General features: G+C 40.1%; 3 protein-coding genes across 3 annotated transcripts; 2 read left to right on the forward strand and 1 right to left on the reverse strand.

Annotated features, from left to right (window-relative positions):
• The first annotated feature begins 575 nt into the window (after positions 1–575).
• On the forward strand, positions 576–6,583 carry grpel1 (GrpE-like 1, mitochondrial). Its single transcript, XM_037112010.1, has 4 exons — positions 576–734; positions 3,086–3,233; positions 4,031–4,112; positions 5,458–6,583. Exons 1-4 carry the CDS (start codon positions 661–663, stop codon positions 5,802–5,804), a joined length of 651 nt encoding a protein of 216 aa, XP_036967905.1. The 5' UTR covers positions 576–660; the 3' UTR covers positions 5,805–6,583.
• A 439-nt stretch (positions 6,584–7,022) lies between these two features.
• On the reverse strand, positions 7,023–12,964 carry tada2b (transcriptional adaptor 2B). Its single transcript, XM_037112008.1, has 2 exons — positions 12,519–12,964; positions 7,023–11,644 (listed from the first exon to the last, which is right to left on the reverse strand). The coding sequence occupies exons 1-2, from the start codon at positions 12,786–12,788 to the stop codon at positions 10,430–10,432; spliced, it is 1,485 nt and encodes a 494-aa protein (XP_036967903.1). The 5' UTR covers positions 12,789–12,964; the 3' UTR covers positions 7,023–10,429.
• On the forward strand, positions 12,905–16,297 carry ccdc96 (coiled-coil domain containing 96). The gene is made up of 3 exons (XM_037112009.1): positions 12,905–13,791; positions 15,469–15,816; positions 15,903–16,297. Exons 1-3 carry the CDS (start codon positions 13,051–13,053, stop codon positions 16,230–16,232), a joined length of 1,419 nt encoding a protein of 472 aa, XP_036967904.1. The 5' UTR covers positions 12,905–13,050; the 3' UTR covers positions 16,233–16,297.
• The last annotated feature ends 3,357 nt before the right edge of the window (positions 16,298–19,654 follow it).

Genomic DNA, 19,654 nt, shown 5'->3' on the forward strand with positions numbered 1-19,654 from the left:
AATAGCCTATGCACACCGCACAGGTCTTATTATAGGCTATAATATCTTTCATGTAAACATTACTCAGTGGGCATATAGTGAGGGAAATTAGCTTTATTTGTGATTGAAATATGATAATGAGGACCCCAACGACTGGCCTTGATTTCCCTCTCAAACTATGTTGAAATTGCATCTTTAACAGCCCAATTTGTTGTTTTTTCACCTCAACATTAGTCTTTGTCTGTAAGATGTGACAACAGATAATCTGATAAGGTTTTTTGATTGTTGTTTATATGTTGTCTTTAATTGTAAGATCTTAATGCAGCATCAGTAAGCTATTACCTGAGTTAAGTCTTTTCCTACTTAGAAAAATATTAAAGCACTGGATGTATTTAACCTTCACAAACAGTAGGAGTTGAATGACAATGTGATGTGTACCTGATAAGGCTTTTTAAAAACTGTCCTTGGTCACACGTGTACCTTTCACCTTTAACTTCAACTCAACCGAACTATAAGTCTCCGTCAAACTCTGAATCTGAACCTCCCTAAATCTGATTGGTCAAATTTGGGAGGCGTTCTTCGTACACGTTCTTGATTGGCTCAAAGTGCACGCTGCTGCCATCACGGTTGAGCGTCCCTTCAGCGTGTGTTACAAGGAGGTTTTACCTGCAGTTGTGCATAATGAAAATGGCGAGCTGGTGTGTACGAGCAGTGAGACAGAGCTACTCTCTCGTAGCCTCGCCTGCGCTATCAAGGTAACAGACGTAATTTTTAATCACGGACCTTTTGAAACAAAACGTGGCGGTTAAAGCAATGTTAGGCTTGGTTCGGCAGGAAGAGGAGTTGGGAACGATGGTAGTAGCCAGTTAGCAACGTTAGCTTTCATAACCGACCGGTTTCCTTAACGTTGACCTTTATGTGAGTAAAAGCTTCAAATATAAACTGACTATTGAGGCACTTTTGTGTGTTGGAGGTGATCTGTCTCAAACTGTTTGGCCGAATACTGCCATTCGAATTAATACCATTGTTAGCATGCCATTACTAGAAACAGGATGATGATATAACGTAAAGTATCCTAAATGTAGAAGAGGGGGCTGTTAGTTTAGTTCGCTAAACTAACTTTCGTGCTGCTATGTGGAGTTTGACTAAATATATGTGTCTCTCTTATTAAATATTATTTATGCGTTGTCTTCCGTAATTGTGACCTGTCCTTCTTGGCTCAAGAGAATGGCAAACCAAACTCCATTCATACATCCGCTAATTTCAGTTTGGTTTCTTTTATAGTCATTGAGTCTGTTCTCTTCTTGTCCAAACTTTCATGCATGAATGAATAAATGAAATGATATATGCATGGAGTTTTGCGTCATGTATCCTCACTACTATATTGGCTATGAGAAGATGAAATGGTTATTTTACAATTTCTAATGACCCTCTCAAGTAAAAGTGGACGTTAATCATCGAATCACATATAGGGTAACTGTTGTATAACAAGCTTAGTAAGTGCTGCTTGCAGTTTTACAATTGGCAGCAGTGTAAATGAAGTTGTCTGATACTATGAATTAGCAGGTCTGGACCAAGAACCAGAAATAAATATTATTGTTAGTAATAATATAATATAGTAAATAATATAATTATGTTATTTTATTTTATTATTGTCAACTTTAATATTTTATTTATATCTTTTATCTTTATCTCTTGTTTCCATTCATGCTGTATCACTATTTCTACTTTGCATGGAGCATCTGTAACAAAAACAATTTCCCCCCGAGGACCAATAAGTATTCGGATTCCGATTCTGATAGTGAATACCCCAACTTGTGAGGAATTAGTAAAATAACATGTACAGTTGTTGTATATGGGTTTAAAAACACACGTGTTCAGTTGGGTTGAAATTAGGGCTGAACGATATGGACAAAATTTCATATCTCGATATTCATGCCAGATATCTTGATATCGATATGATACAATATGACTACGGGTTTGGTGAAAACCAAGCATTTTTCAGAAAAATAAAGAGATTATTTTAAGCCATGTACAAATGGTTGATAGAGAAATCATTACCAAATTATCACAGACTCACTACAGAGACAAATATATTTGAAGTAACAACAGTAAAGGGAGGGAGAAAATCAGAATCAGAATCGGAAAAGCTTTATTGCCAAGTACGATTTTACACATACGAGGAATTTGTTGTGGTGATGTTGGTGCATGCATCAAATAACTATTAATTGAAAATATAACAAATTAACAATACAAACTATTTAAAGAATAGAAAATCTAACCAATTAACAATATAAACTATTTTAAAAAGTAGAAAATATAACTATACAATATAAATATATATACATCAAACGAACTATGTGCATTTTTACAAGATGAACGATGACATCCTAATCTGGTGAGAGAGTGTAAACAGCAGCTATCCGGGCTCAAATCCACAGAGCGAGTTGCTGCGGCGTCCGCTCCTGCTGCCCCAGCCAGCACAGCCGCTCGGAAGGGGAGAGACCCCGGTGCTGCTGCAGAGGAGCCGTGGACTGCGATGACTCTGAGCAGCAGGATAATTACAATATAATATATTTCTCGTCTTTCCCCTGATGATCTGAATAAGTCTCCAAATTTGTCACTAGTCGCTTTTTAGAAATAAAGTCGCTAAGAGGGCCTGAAAAGTCACTAAATCTAGCGAGAAAGTTGCCAAGTTGGCAACACTGTATGTGTGCGCGTGCGTGCGTGCGCACGATATGTCGTTCAGCCCTAGTTGAAATATGGTGAATATTCATATTTGAGAGACAGGAGCTACATAATTTTGACCATTTTAGCTGAAAGAAAACACTCTCACAATTGATCAGCTAGCAAAATTGCAGATTTTCTTTTAGTCAGCCAGCTGTTCAATTAATCGACTATTCATTTTCATTCTAGGAAGTATATCTTAGCAAATGCTTAAGTATAATGTGTAACCCCAGTAACAGCTCATGTAAGCCTGGACAGTGAGACCTACATTTGTGGACAGATGATTCAGGGTGTCAGAACACAATTAAGACAGGCAAGTGAGCAGGCAGCCACCAGCACTTACACATTACTTATTGTGTGCTTTTTGCCTTTCCCACAGAGCATCTCCGCGATTGTTATGTACTGCCACCCAGCAGAATAATGGCCACAGGTCAGAGGAGGAGGCTGAAAAGCCAGAGCAGAGCGCAGCAGAAAAAGGCCTAATGGAGGAGAAGAGCCAGCTGGAGGAGCAGCTTAAGGAGATGACAGTAAGTGTGCAGAGGGGTACACTTAAAGTTTAGTAGAGTTCAGCATGCAGAGAGAACCATTGCCTCTCCTTTGACTGCATCATTCTGACTTAAACTGTAAAATGACAATATTCTGTAACAGCTTGGTAGCTGAATAGTTTCTACACATGCAATATAACCACAACTTTGCCTGTTCAACTCCAGACCTTATAGCATGCCATGACCTTCTCTCTCCTCCCCCATTTCCTGTGTGCCTCTTCACCTCATTATGTCTATTAAAGACAAAAAAGGCCCCAAAATATCTTTATAAAGTGATAATTGTCTGAACAATTTGACACACATTAAGCATTTTTAGTTACCATAACTATCTGTAACTATTAAGTCAGAGTAACAAGCCAAACTGAGACAATGTGTATTTCGGTCAAATAAAAGGTATCAATGGTAGATTGTCTTTATTAACATTTTGAGTGAATGAAGAACTTGTGAAATGTAGTTCTGTTCTGTATGTCTCCTGTTCCACAACCGCTCACTGTTTATTGAATCAGAAAAACATTTGACTGATAAATCATTGTAAAGTATAGGATAATATTATAGAAAGTGACTGCAAACAACAAATAGTATTATTTGTGAATAGAGTAAGTTTAAAATGTCCTTTTATGAGTTTCAACATTGTGTTCCATTTTTATCAGTCATTTTTACAAAAGTACTGAGCACACGTGGTTACTAATTACTGTAGTTAGTAGCCCAGAGCTTCATTACATAATGTTGATAATCTTGTGTTTTTAACCCATGATTCACTGTTGCTACAATCCTTTCAGGAAAAGTACAAGCGGGCCTTAGCAGACACAGAGAACCTCAGGACGAGGAGTCAGAAGATGATAGAAGATGCTAAAATATATGGTAATGACCATTGTTCTACATTTCAGTACGTTCCACATGAGCTTTACTATGGATAAATCCTGCAAAATGTCATCTCTGTGGTCTCAATAAAAATGTCTGCAGTTGCATGTTCCAACCAGGAGATGCCACTACAGGGCAACCTAAGATGTTTGGCTAAATTGTGTGACTTTAAAACGTGGTTTATCTATTGGTTGAGTTAACTTGTATTTGCACCTGGAATTGTTTAAAGACAAGCATGACCCTGATTTTTACAATTTAGCTTATGAGACCTTTTTCAATTTCAAAATGCATGTTTGCTTTCTAATATTGATTTTTTTTTTTTATTCTACATTTACTGTCAGATATCAACTCTGTCATAATTCTGACTACAGCTACATTATTATTATTAAAACGGCTTCACATGTGTATGAGGCAAGCCTCTACCATACCAGCCCAGATCTAAAATCCTGGCAAGTAAAAAGCTGCTCTCACTTATTGAGCAAGATAAAGTGGGGGAATGGGATATCAGACAGAAAGAAAAGCCGCCTATCTGGCCGTCGTTTTTGCAGCTAGGTCCGGATTTAGACAGAAGACGGTAAATTGGGAGTCTGTTTTGGTCTGACAATTTGCCGCCTCGGAGAGTACACTTATTACATTTATGTCTCCATTGCCATCTAATTCCAAGATGTCAATGTGCCGGCAATTGTGTGAGATGGGTGGAGGTATTGATGATGTGCACTGTTGTGCAACCCACAGCCGGGAAGTTTTAAAACAAGGAAACAGCTGATCACAGCAGTCAGTCCATCACTTCATCTGCAGACATCAAGATGAGTGACTGGACAGCCGCTGAGATCTGGAAGATGCTAGCATCTCCTCGGTCTCTGTAGCTGTTTGGTTGTGTTCGTTTATTGTTGTAACGGCAAGCTACGAACGGTCGCTACTTTCAAATTAAAAGCCCCATGCTAAGAATCCAGTTGGGGTGCAATGTCATTGACAATGTTCTTGTCACTTTTCACTGCCCAACTTCGTGCTTCTCATCACGTCATATGTTTACGTATACCCCAGTGGCGGTTTTTGTAAAAGGAGGAATATTACAACTTCCTTTTAGAAAGACAAGATGGCGCATTGCCACCTTTACCTTGCAGCAAATGTGCTGCCTCTTCCATCTAAAAGGGGCTAAAGAGTGTTCAGTTTTTATTACGATGTGTTAAGATTGAATACCCCTGACGAAGAGTTCAGTTTTCTGGCTTTTAGGTGTCATCATGTCGAAATCTGAGTAACCAGACAGTGTAGATGCATGAAAATAATAATGCAGTCAGAGATTTAAAACATGCAGAACAATGTTCTAACTTCCTTACATCTCCAGGAATCCAGGGCTTCTGTAAGGACCTGCTGGAGGTTGCCGACATCCTGGAAAAGGCCACAGAGAGCGTGCCCAAGGAGGAGGTAACGAACCAAAACCCTCACCTGAAGAACCTGTACGATGGCCTAGTGATGACTGAGATCCAGATCCAGAAGGTATTCACAAAGCACGGCCTGGTGAAGCTCAACCCTGACGGCCAGAAGTTCGACCCCTACGAGCATGAGGCTCTCTTCCACGCCCCAGTGGAGGGCAAGGAGCCTGGCAGCGTCGCTGTAGTAACCAAAGTGGGCTACAAGCTCCATGGACGCACCCTCAGACCTGCATTAGTGGGCGTAGCCAAAGCCCCCTAGAAATAATGACGTAGCTGTGACAAAGTGGGATTTGTTTTGGTGGCTGGGCAGTGGATGACTTCAGGTTCAGCAGACAAGCGTAGGCAGACTGACACCCTTCTGCCACCCTAAGGTACCTCAAAGAGGACGGGGACCCAACTGAACTGAACTTTGTATCTGGACCAGTTTTTAACAGATACATCTGACTTTGTCTTGCTTTATATTAATATTTTGGTTTGTCATCAGTCATGTGAGTCAGTTACTGTCTGAGGCTTACCTATCTCCTCACACAACCATCCATCTTAACTGGAAGAGAAGCAGGTCAAACATGATATTTCACCAAAAGTTCAACAGAAAATCATAAACCCCCGAGGTTTCAAGACTCCTTTTGGTGAGCTATAATGTAAAATCCATCCACACATTGAGTAGTGCTGATCCTGAACTGGTATCATTCCGGACTTTTCTTTAAGGCCCCTTGACTCCTCACTTGTATTTTTCTTTGAGTTTTAAATTCAGTCTGTGAGAAGAAGTAAGGGACAGGACCTGATGGTTTAAAACAAAGCTCTGCAATGTTACTATGTACTGAGGTGGGCTTCCCAGTCTTGATGGCAAAGACATCTTTCTATAGTTCCTTTGATTGTGATCAAGCTCTGGTAAGCCAGCCTCAGTTATTGTGATGTCCATATGTTAAAAGTCAAAGATTTTACAGCTTAATCTGTAAACCATCAGAATAATTATATGTATGGAGTATTGTCTGAGCTGTCACAGTATCAGAATAAACTGATCAAGTTTGAATGACATCTTGGTGTAGTGTTTGTATTAGACATCTTGAAATACAATTTTAAAGATCCCCTGCAGTTAAACTATTTCGTCTTGTTCCTACAGTTGAATGTTTTGAGCGTCATTGTGTAGAAGTATCAATGTTTGACATTAGATGTTTTCAAACTCATTGCTCAAAGTGTAAATTTTCTCTGTACACACTGAACTGATAGAGAAGGGCCTACAGCTTGATTTGTTACGATGCTAATAGTTTGGAAACCAACATTCACATAACACTGGTCAACACCAACAAGTGTCAGTGTTTACACTGCTAGTGCAAAATCTTTGGGACAGACGAGAACAATATGTTTAGCATGCTGGTTAGCATGCAACAGCTGACATTTAGCCTTTGGACAGGTTTAATTTCTCCTTTAGCTTCACACAATTGCAAATTGTTGAAGAGGAAACAGGACTATTTAGAATTGTATAGTATTTGCACTTTTAATACATCTCCATACATACCTCGTCATGTGCAAAAACAAAGTAAGAGGACAACAGAACAACTCGATAACCCCTAACCCTAACCCTTAGAGACAGCTCAACAGCATGCCATCACCATAACCAATGCCTAAGAAAATGCTTCTTTGTAATCCAAATTTTTTTTTTTATTACAAAACCTATAAAAGAAATAGCATGACACAAAATACTGTACATTTCACAGGTCATCAATTATAGTTTCTATTCCAATTTCTTACAAAATTATTTACACTTGGTGACATAACCTAAGCAAATCCCACCCCCCACAAAACATATTCATTTCACTGTTAAAGAAAATGATTGCCATATTTTTCTTCGAGACAGAATGTGGATCATTTGGTTGCACATGCAGAATGACAGTACAGTGTCAAAATCTGGAGAAATAAAAATCACTATAGGCTACCTAAAGGAACAAACATTCAAACAAAGGAGAACCGTCAAATACAACTGACAGTTTAAGGTTATCACTGTTTGGTTAGTTGGCTGGAAATTAGCATCACCTTTCTAGAACGTTCTGATTCCCCCTCAGCATCACATGAATTGCCCGGCCTGCTGCTCTATCAGAATCTTCAATAAACCCAATACAGTTTACTTATACATTAAACTCTAATCAAAGCATGTTGGCCATGGGTTAAAATGCAGCAGCAATAGTCTCAAGAAACAGCTCTATGTCCCAGAGGTGACCCACTCTGTAGGTTGGATGTATGATAATAAAAGTCTCCTTAAATGGTGATTTTTTAAAAAACATTTTTTAAGAGGTCAGTGGTTCTCGTGCACAATTAAGGCCTGGAGTCAAAACACAAGCCGAAAAACCCTTGGATGAAGAAGTTCACATTCTTAAAAGATAAGACTGGCAGCACCTAAATATTTTTCATCATCGACAAATCCAGCTTGAACTTCTCTGACTGTAGCACAGGCCTGGCTGTTGGAATAGAAGATGAACATCTATATAGCTGGGCACTGTAGTTTCTAACAATTGTTACTAAATAGGAAGAAATTACGTTTGCATTTGTTGGGGACTATTTTCAACTATGTAATAATACACAGTGAGTTGGTGTTTAGAAACGAGATGATTTATATAGGATTGAGTCCAAATAAACTCCAGTGTGTGGCTCACTGATGTTACTAATGTTAATATCATACCATAGAATCAATTCATTGTGGGCTTTGGTCTTTTCATGAGATTTGTTGACAATCAGAGAAATACAGATAAACCTGTTATACTCTGGATCGTAACAGAATCACAACATTCCTCTTTGATATGGTGTGGTCAAAGGTTTTTTGATACATATTGATTCTGAGTACTGCAGGAGGTTTCAATGCTCATTTTCTTAAGTATCGGTACACTGATATCAGCTGTGCTCTCTCTTAACAGTGCCCACACAGCCCACCTTCTTGCTGTCTCCACACCAATCATGTCATTAGTTTGAAATTCCAGTATTGTAACAACTCTAGTTCCATGACCACAAAAAAAGCAAAGCTCGCCTTTTAAGGCAGTGCCTATCACAACAGAGCTTCCACCACTTGTCACTTGCTTTTCATCCCAAAAAGACCAATATGAGGCAAAGAAAATATTAATCTAGCACACATGCCATTGTATTCACATGCTTTCCTTCTCTGTGATTTGAGATCTTCTGTTCCAGCTGTGAAATGACAGTCGATTCAAGAGCTTAATTTACATCTAGATAGCGCAGTAGCCCCTGCTCAGTTCGGCTGGTAGAAAAAAAAGCAGGAAAATGAGTCACCGGTGCTGCTCTCAGGGTTCAGCCTCCCAGACAAAGTGTAGTGACTCTGAAAGCTTCCCAGATGGTGTGTCAAACCAGGTGTTACGTGCAGCCTATCATTAGTTTGTGTGCATGTGATATGGTCAACCCCAGTGCATCTAATGAGGTAAGGAGTAACACTAGCCAAAAAAATTAAAGGATAAAGAGGAGTAATGTCAGCCCGTCATGCACACACAAAAACTGATAATTGGTACAACTGTGGCCTTTCCTTACACATTCTGCTTCTTTACCTATACTGAACCATACAGACACATTTAAATCTGAGCTGAACTTCACTTGGTGCTTCTTTAAAAAATAAAAACATTTGGGGCAAATTCAAAGCAGCACTTTAAAAAAATACGAGTTTCTGTTGATGCATTAAAACACATAAACGAAATACAAATGAGATCCCAACCATTACAGATATTTTAAGGCCTATACTTATTTTCTCACATTGGATACTAGAATCATACATAATCTCACTATTTTATAACAATGTTTAAACTGTTTCTCTGTTTACTGTTTTACTCTTCCCTGTGCTGTTCTCGCTGATTTGCTGAGGGGATGACATATTTTTGCGGACAGCATCGCCCTGCAAAACAGTGTCAGAGAGAACTTATTTTTGTCGAACATTCGTACATGGGGAAGCCCTGACAATGATATGTACCAAGCAGGATTTTTTACTCTCTAGCGGACCGACTACATTATGGAAATGCTGCTTCTTAACTATCACTTTAAAATATTCTTTGGCAATTCTGTACTGACTTGTTACTTACTGGACATGTGTGCCAGTACGTGTGTATCAGTGACAAGCTAACAGCAGATGTATCACCACGGCTAATTAATAAGTTTAGCGCTACATCAACCTATCACTGTTGGACTTACAAATTGAATTCAGGCAGCTAGGGCTCACTCCCAGGAAAGCTAGATGATGGTCAAACCCTTGCTGCTTTTATCATTTCATTCCCTTTTAGGCAGTGAGAAGGGATCAAATGGTTAAAGAGGTGAGAGTTTACAGAAGTTGCATAAAACTTTCTACAAAAAGGTGGCTTTCAAATGTTTTAAGCTTTAACACAGCTGACAAATTTTTAATTTGAGAGATCCTGAAAATACAACTTCATCTACAGCTACAACAGTGATAATTTCTGTCACACATCAGTGTCATGCTGACCCAACAAATTCCGGATCGTCTTACCACACTTTCTTTTTAGTATGAAATGGCTTTGCGGTTTAACATTTATCCATGTACATCCTCAATGAGCCTGCTAGCATAACACTAAAATATCTCTGCAACAACACAATACTTGTTAAGATTGTGGTAATCATCACGTATTAAGAATACGCACACAGAGCACTTTGAACCCAAAGCATTGTTTTTCACCCCCGTCCCATTCCAAATGGAAAAATAAATGCTTGTTTTCTGTTCCTAGCCCTGGTATGAAAATAAATGTTTTCTTCAGCAGGGCATCCAAGTTCTTTGCAATGTACATATTCACATGGTCACTTTGAAAAAATGGTGACAGCCAGTCCTGCCAACAGAGCTATCTGCAACCATCAACTTCTTACTTCCTGATCACAGATGGCCAGCTATGAGGCGTCTCGGGATATCCAGCCACTTTCTGTGAGGAAGGTGAGAATCCGCTTCTTGAGGACCTTGTCAAGGTAGCTGGGCAGCCGGCTCTTGGCCGGGATACCTTGCCTTTTCTGCAGGTGATCTTTGATGATGATGGTTTTGACAGTCAGGTAGCGTGCTGGGCTGAGGTTTAGAGAGTTACACAGCACCTTCTCCCTGTCTGACAGCAACTCAAAGCCTGTCAGATTCTCAATGGCTGCAAACTCACCATCTTTGCCCTCTTCTTTGATCCCGCCTCCAATGCCCAACCCTCCAGAGACGCCACCTCCTCCTCCTCCAGCCCCACCCCCTCCTCCCATCCCAGAGCCAAGGCCACCCCCTCCTCCACTGCCCCGTTTAGAGGTAATTACACTTTTGTTCTCCTTGCGTTTCTCCCGTTTGTGACGTGCTGCTTCGTATTCAGCAGACTCTTCCAGGCGAGTGATGCCATTGCGGCGGTAGCGCTGCAGCTCACGGACCTTGGCCCTCAGCACACGCTCTTTATGCATGTTCTCAAAAAAGTCTTCAAATTCTCGATGGGCCATGAACTGGCAGAGCCCCCGCAGCCTAACCCGCTGTTCCTTCTCCTCCTTTGTGATCTTTCTTTTGGGTGTACTCGGAACAGGACCTGATACTGCTCCTGTTGTGGAGCCTGATCCAACCATGCCACCACCAGGTCCTGCCCCACCCACACTACCAGCAACACCTATGACTCCCAGTGTTCCTGGTTTTTCCTTCTCCTTGTCTTTCTTGTCTCGGCCCAGGAATGCAGGCACCAGGTTGTAGTCTCGGGCGATGTTCTTACGTCGCTGCCGTTCTCGGAGCTTACGCACATACATATCCACATGAGCACGTTTCATTTCAATTTCCAGATCCTCATCATCGTAGTTCACAGACAGCCCACTGATAAGCTTCTCTGCGTCCTGGTCATATTCAATCTCGTAGTCGTCACGTAGAGGCATGTAGCCCAGCTGCTGCTGCTCAACCAGGCTGATATCCAGTGGAGGGAGCGGGGTAGTGAGGCTAGGTGACAGAGGCCCTCCACTGGGGCAGGTGTGGTCAGTCACCCGGTTTGGAATGCTGTCTGGGATGCAGGCCTTTCCAAGATTTCCATGGATGTACATGGTGACATAGTGTTCCATGACTTCCTGAGGAGTTCGGGATGCTCCAACGTGAGCAGCCATGTCCTCCTGAAAAACAACACAAACAGGAAGCTTTATTAATGAGCACAACAGTCCACCAGGACTAAAATAATTACTGAATTTATCAGACAAATTTACATATATGTATAACAAATTTAATATAACAGATTAATTAATAATTGAGGTACCTTGGCTGTTACAAAAAAAATTCAGTGCATTACAGGATGCAGTGTTAAAATTATGAGCTGGTGTTTTCCTGAAGCTTAATAATGTGATATATGTCATACATTTATCGAAATAATATACAAAAAGGTAGGGTTACAACTAAAACATGACAAACATCGATTTTTTAGGAGGTAAAAAAAAGGTATCAATTTACCAACCACTGTAAACATTTTTGGCATCGATTACGTAAATGTATTAATCAAACACCAGTGACAAAGATGTGTTATCATCTAAAATGACAGTGCACTGAAACAATAAGCGTCACTGGGAATTAATCTTTTTCTGCAATAAGATATCAAAAAACTATATTTATAACTCTATATTTACAACTGGTAGACTGATCAATATATAGAAATGTGTATAGTAATTGTGCCATAAGTCACTTAGTGGTGTTGTTTAAGGCCTGTGACATAATGTAGTATAAACATCTTTTTTTTATACACACATACACACACATATATTCTATAAGTATTTCGGCTCGGTCGTCCAACTTTGCCGGCAGTGCGAAGGGAAGATGGACTGTGATAATGGTCAGTAACTTTACCCTAACCTAACATTATTGCTACTAACGCTAGCTACTTCAGTCGTGACATTTACTACGCACTTCAAACAAAACTGCTGTTAGAGTAAGTGGTGTATGGTGGAGTTGAATAAAGTTACATAAAAAAAGAAGAAGAAGAAAAAAAAAACTACTTACCCAATTTCCAAATCCATACTGCTCGATAGCATCGAGTAGCGACTGCTCTTCCCTGCTGGTCCATCCTCCCTCTGCCTCGGGACCCCAGAGAGAGAACCGACCGCCGTCGACTTGCTGGTAGCCGTGCCATCTCCGGTGATTACCAATTTCTGCGCCCGCCGAGAAGCACTCCGGACACAGCTCGATATCGGGGCAGTCAGTGCAGCGAAGCCGCAGGTTTGTAACATCTGCAAGGCAGTTCACGCAGTACTTCTTCCCCAGGTCGGCCATGTTGCCTGGCTCCTGCTTCTTGTTGTTGGAGGCAGATCGTCGCGCCTGCGCACCGCCAGCCTCACCGCGCGACCTACTCACATCCTGCTTGTTAATATTAATGAGGAAGGGTCAGGCCGCCTCTGATTGGCTCTCGACCCCAGTTTCCAGGACAACTGAAACAAAACGAATAGTTTGACCGATTAACGAAGGGCACGGATCCTGCATCTGCAGAGAGACTGAAATACACTTTTGGTAGTTGTTTTTTTGCTCTATTGAAAAAATGGAGGGAGAGCCAGAAAATGACGTGAAGAATAAGACGGAGAGGGGAGATTCAGCAGACATTTCTCCTCTAACTGTAAATGGACCTGAAAGTATCCTAGCTGAAATATTTGCATCAGATCCTGATGAAGAAAATAATCGAAGTATGAAAGCCGCTGAAGAGGCCCTTGTCCTTAAAGAAGCAGCGATCTCTGGGCCAGAAGAGAACCGTGGGAACGAGCTCCCCAGTATGGACAACATCACAAGTGAAGATTTGGCTTTGAAGATAGAGGAAGACAATAAACAGCTAATGTGCCATGAAGAGAGTGTCACTTTTGAGATCAACAGCAGTGATGATGGTGAACATCACAGACTGCACCTTGGCACCCCGCAGAGAGAGAACATCAGTCCCTCCGAGGTGGAGGAAGACAAGGCCGAATATAAGGAACCCACCGCTGCTCCTGCAGACAATGAAGACATCATCTATGAAGAAAACATTCAGCTCCTCCAGGAGCTGTGTGAGGAGAGAGACAAAGCCAGCCAACACAGCAGCCAGCTACAGACGAAGCTGGCAGATTATTTTCGCAAGACTGGGGACGACACCCTACTGGAGAGGGAGCTACCTGTGTCAGAGCAGTTGCAAGAGTATGAGAAGCACATTAACACCCTGACTGAGCTGAAGAAGCAGCTCACCACTGACTCAGAGACAGCTGAACAACAGGCAGAGGAGCTGAGCTCACAGGCCCAAGAGAAGCTGGACAAGGTTGGTCTTATTGTTCGGGCTTTTGCAAAGTAAAAATAAACCAAAAAAACCCAAAACAAAACAAAATGTTAGTTAAACTTTAAACTTCCTTGTAGCTACTTAAAGTAGCTACAAGGAAGATTCATTTTGTTTTGATTCTGGCCATCCCTGTGGACAGAAGTGAGCTCTTACTGTGGTAAAGATCTTGATCTGGCTGGTGTAATATGTGGTTTATTTGATTTTTTATTTGAGTGATAAGGTAATGTTTCAATTTTTTTTACAGTATGTAAGATGAAAACCTGTATTTGACATTGGTTAAACTAAGTATACTTTGTTTTAGTGCTGTTTTACCAAACCACAGAGTAGCATTACTCCTATGGCTTTTAGACTCATCCTCAACACTCAGCTATAACAAAATAATATCAGTTTTATGATTTAGCCAACCTGGATATGTCCAGACTAGTGACAGGCATTAAGAATAATTATAACATCCATGTAGAAATAGCCAATCTTCTCAATGAAGGTTTGCTTCCATATGTCATATAGAGGCATCAATGTTGAGACTGTTTCATTGCTCCTTGTTTCTTATTGTTCCTTGCATTATGTTTAAAATACTCGAAAAAGTATTTATCTATACTGAAAAGCCTTTTCCCCCCAGTGCTCTGGATAAATTAAATGGAGGCGTATTCCCAATTAAATTCCAAATCATTTGCAGATGGTGGTGAGACATGAGCTGCAGAAATATGTCAAAAAGTGGTATCCTACATGAGCACACAACTGTATGCCCAAGTAAAAACAGATTTGGTTAGTTGATACAAAATAATTATAGCCTTGTCTTGCTTTTCTTACTGCTTCAGAGTTGGTGTGACATGGTTAAAGCTGATGTCTAGGGTTGCAACTTGCAACAGTATGAGATTTTCACCGTACAATGTATGGCATAAAATATCCCGATTTTGCAGTATACATTGTCATTTACATCAACTGTCAACAAAATGAAAGCAGAAGAGTTTTTGTTGAACAAACACATTATGATTATTTCCCAAAACATTGTTGTGGCAGACAGAATTATGATAAAAACTTGAAATATTTACTATCTTTTTCAGGGTACAGTAACCATCAATTTCACTACGATACTATAACTTGAAACTTGTATATTGCTGCAAACCTTGTGATGACCAAAACATTAATTTTTAATAATTAGATTTCTGCAACAATTTAGTCTAAATCTCATGACAATACTTGGGTTGTTCGTGTACTGCCAGCACCTTTGTTCAATTCCGATGCAACCATACCTACATAGTCCGGATGATTTTTAAAATATAAAAATTTTATAACCAAGGATTTGTTTTTTTGAGAAATACTTTGAAACCAAGCTTTAATGGTTTCCTATTTCTTCAGAGAGAAGGAGTACAGGGGTCTACACATGCTGCTACACAGTGAGCTAGGTGGATGTGACATGCATACAGAACTATGAAGACACTGCTCTCAGCACAATGCAAACAGAAAAATGTTTCAGGAGCAAACAATTTGCAAATACAACATGGAAGTCTGCCAAAGAAAATTGAAACTTTAAGCCGTGTGTTAACCCAGTGTACCCCGATTTAAACATTTAGCCCTGATAGACATGGGTCCTTGCAAGTATCTTCACATAACTTTACATGTGACAACTTGTTGCCCAATAATCATCTTTGTCCTCAGGTGGAAAATGAATGGAAAGCCTTTGTGGCACTGAAGCAGGATATATCTGTCACACTGCTAAGCCGAGGCCTTGGTAAACAAGCTGCTCAGACAAAAGTGGAGTCAGCCCTGGTAGCAGAGCAGCTTCACCAGGATGAACTGATCAAGCTGCGTCACAAGAACCTCAAGTTAAAGATCAGGATTCACAGGCTGGAGGCAGAGCTCCGTGACAGGGAAGAACACGCCAGGGACCCTCTACATCTCCAATTTGAGAAGCTGCAGGCTGAGAGGCTGGAGCTTGAAAAACAAGCCGAAAAGCAAAATGAGGAAGTGTTCAAGATGGAGAGAAAGATAAGCAGCAGCTTGGAGGTAAGTTGAAGAATCTGCAGGTACAGATTATGTCAAAGAAATTGTAACAGCATTTCAAAATATGTTGTTTTTTTCTGCTCTACCAGCTTCTGTCAAACATAAAGGAGAAGCTGCTCTGGAGCCAGATGGAGGTCCAGGCCAAGCGAGAGCAGCTAGCTGAGGTGCAGGCTCTGGTAGCAAGGAAGAGGAACCTCCTGACCAGGACAAAACAGGCACACAACAGCCTGCAGAGATACAACCTAAAGCTGAAGGAGTGTCGCGGACTGCTGGGGAACAGGGTCTTGCTGCGGGACTTTGAGGAGACTGTGGACGCCTCCGACCTAATTGAGGAGCAACTGGAGAATCTGAAGGGCCAGCAGGCTGAGATTCTATTCAGCTGTGGCGGATGGAAGAAGAAGCTGGACACAGCCTCATGAGTGAATACAAAAAAATGATTCAAAAGACAAAGGCCATCAGGAATAACAATAAGCATCAAGTCTTACAGTTTGTAATTTTATCCGGTGTGACATAGTAGCCACCAATTTCTGTGTTTTGGGCACTTTACAATGTTGCAACCTAGTTAAAATGAGAAGACAGAGCAGAAAATGAAAAAAACACAAAAAGACTATATGAGTCATGACAGGCAAAAGTCCTAAAAACCACAAAATTGGCAAAATTCCAGAAAAAGAAAGAGAGAGGAAAATAATGCAAAACTAGAGATAAAATAATTCAAAATCAATAACGGACAATGAGAAGATAACATCACAACAGAGGAATTAAGAACAGATGAAGAATAAAAGCAGTAAAAACGATAAAGGAAAATTAACAGATTAAAAATAAAAATAAAACTTTCTGATTATTTCCAGATTTACATGACAAGACTTTTGACCTTTCAGATACGAGCCACCTTAATATGCAAGCTTTTTTTCCTCAATATCCATGCATCATTCCCTGTTAAATGATCATAGATGCTGAAAAAAACATCTTATCAAGAATGTGAGGAAAGAAATTCCCTGAGGCGTCTCTTTATCCAGACATGCATCAAAAGTTAATGGGTCTATTTCAGGCTGAGACACATCCTCCATCCAAATTTTTGTTGAAATCCATTCAGTAGTTTTTGTGTAATCCTGCTGACAAACCAACCAACCAACTAAAAAACTGTATGCTAAGGTAATCACAATCAGGCTCCATGCTAAATAAATGTACATCAAGCGTATTTATCCAAGGATTCCTCTTAGTTCAGCTTGAGGTGATTGTCTCTGGCATATGGTCTGAACTTACCTGCAGTCATCCCATTTTTTTTTTTATACTGAGTGCTAATTCAAAACTAATAACCATGAGATCTGATGAGAAATACATACAGCAGAAACTCTAATTCACTATCTCAGGCATGCTGATTTCACTTGCGGTCAATAGATGGCGTTACTGTACAGTAGTGTATGAAACCTAAGCCAGGAAAATTCATTGAAGGCAAGTACTGAGAGACCATTCTTGTCTTTCCAGTTCTGTGTAGAACACAAAATAATTTTTCACAGTTTGTATAGAGAGCTGAATGCTTTCAGCTGTCTTTTTCAGTCTTAACTACTGTGAGAATGGGGATGAAAAATGGCACCCGAGACGAGTTCTACATCAGCTACTGCATTCTAGCTTTAATTTTTGTCTACTTTTGGTTACAGAGAAAAGGAGACTAAAGACAAACAATACAAATACACAACACAATGACAATACATTTGATTTTATAGACAAAAAGAATGAATTGAGTGAATATAATACGCTTGCTTCAAAGGTCATTGCATCACTGACATGACTACTTACAAAGTTCAAGATTCTATCCACTGCTCTAGTTTCATATCTTGAATATTCAAAACAGTTCTTAAACTAAATGCATTTTATTTATATTATCTAAATATATTATTCATATATAAGTTCTAGCAGAGCTGAAGCTGCACATTCCATCAGTGTCAAATCTATTTAGTCCTTTAGCCAGTGATTGAAACTGAAACCTAATTTCCTTACTTTCACAGCAAATTCATTCAGTAATTTTTAGGATATTTTAGTTTCCCTGCCACCTAAAAAAAGTAAGTAAACAAACAGGATCTACATTTAATACTGACTGACAAAGAGGTGTTCAGAAGTATACAGTTGCAATACACATAGATGGGTGAACTAAATTAAAAATGATCTGTATTTATACCAGTGTTGTGCACTTTCAAAACATGTTAATTATGTGGTAATCTGAGGGATTTCATTCCGGCCTTAAATTTGCTGAACTGACTCATCAGGGCTGCCCCAATAATATAAAATAGCTGAATGATTACATTGGTACTTTCCAAGCTGGACCACAATAAAAAATGAGGGAGGCCTCGCAGAGCAGCTGACAGTGCTGCCAAGCAACAGTAAACAATATAGCCCTTAATGCTAATGTTAGCTAGCATGCTGCTGTTGACAGAAATTGAAAAAAACATCACACTGAGACAAGTTTCTGCTTTTGTATAATAGTAATAATACATTTACTTTATATTGCACCTTTCAGGGTACCCAAGGACACTTACAATAACTAAGACTTAACAACAACTAAACAAAGGATAAATGGATAAACAAAAACAATGCAATAGGATAAAGAGATAGAAAAGTTGATTGATGGGACTGGACCTAGAGCTGATAGGCCTTATTAAAAAGATGGGTTTTAGGTCTCTTTTGAAAGGCTCCAGAGAGGTCTCTTTGTGGATTTCAGTTGGGAGAGTGTTCCAGAGAGTGGGGGTTGTCTCACAGAAGGCTCTGTCACCAAGGGTATAAGTTTGGTGTGAGGGATGGAGAGCTGGTGTGTGCCTGATGAGCGCAGCGTCCGAGACTGGAAGCGTGAAATCGAAGATGACACCCAGGTTGCAGAATTACATGGATGGGGATATAGAGCGGCTGTCCACGTCCAAGATCTCCAACCTTCTGGAGCAATGCCTTGGATGCCATAACCATGAGCTCTGTTTTGTAAGTGTTAAGCTTGTGTGGATTTGATGTCATCTATAGTTTTCTATCGTGGAGGCAGTTGACGAGTGACTGTGGGGATAGCTGGGTGGATGGTGTGGTTGAAAGACATCAGTTAGTTACAGATTTCAAGTCTGCATACATTTTGCCAGATTTAAGAGACATAAATTAGTTACAGATTTCAAAGACTGATGGAAACATTTGAAATGAAAGTTGAGAATTAAAAGGAAACATTACTTCCCTTATTGTTGCTGTAGTCCTCTGGAGGTCTTCTTCCTGTAGTCTGCATACATTTTGCCAGATTTAAGAGACATAAATTAGTTACAGGTTCAAAAGACTGATGGAAACATTTGAAGTGAAAGTTGAGAATTTAAGGAAATATTACTTCCCTTATTGTTTCTGCAGTCCTCTGGAGGTCTTTTTCCTGTAGCCTGTATAAATGTTTTGCAGATTTAAAAGACATGAATTAGTTACAGATTTCAAAGACTGATGTAAACATCTGGAGTGAAAGCTGAGAATTTAATGAAATATTACTTCCCTTATTTTCTTCTGGGTTGTTGTCTTCACTGGAGAGTGGGTCCTTCTCACTGGATCATCCTAGAAAGACAATGACATCATCACTGAGTTAAATCACTCAATGCAAGTCCATCCATCCATCCATCATCTGTACATATTCTATGTACGCCGCTTAATCCTCTGCAGGGTCGCGGGGCCAATGCAAGTCAATCACTTTAAAAAAAAAAAAAAAAGAGAGACATACTTACTTTGTTATGCACCTGGTTTGACATGCAGCTTGGTCTGCATCTCAGCTGGACGTTCAGCTTCCTCCCTGACACTCCTACACTACATTAGCTAAGATTAGCGTAGCTAATGTAGT

This window comes from Acanthopagrus latus, chromosome 10, assembly GCF_904848185.1.
Source record: "Acanthopagrus latus isolate v.2019 chromosome 10, fAcaLat1.1, whole genome shotgun sequence".
NCBI classification, from domain to species: Eukaryota; Metazoa; Chordata; class Actinopteri; order Spariformes; family Sparidae; genus Acanthopagrus; species Acanthopagrus latus.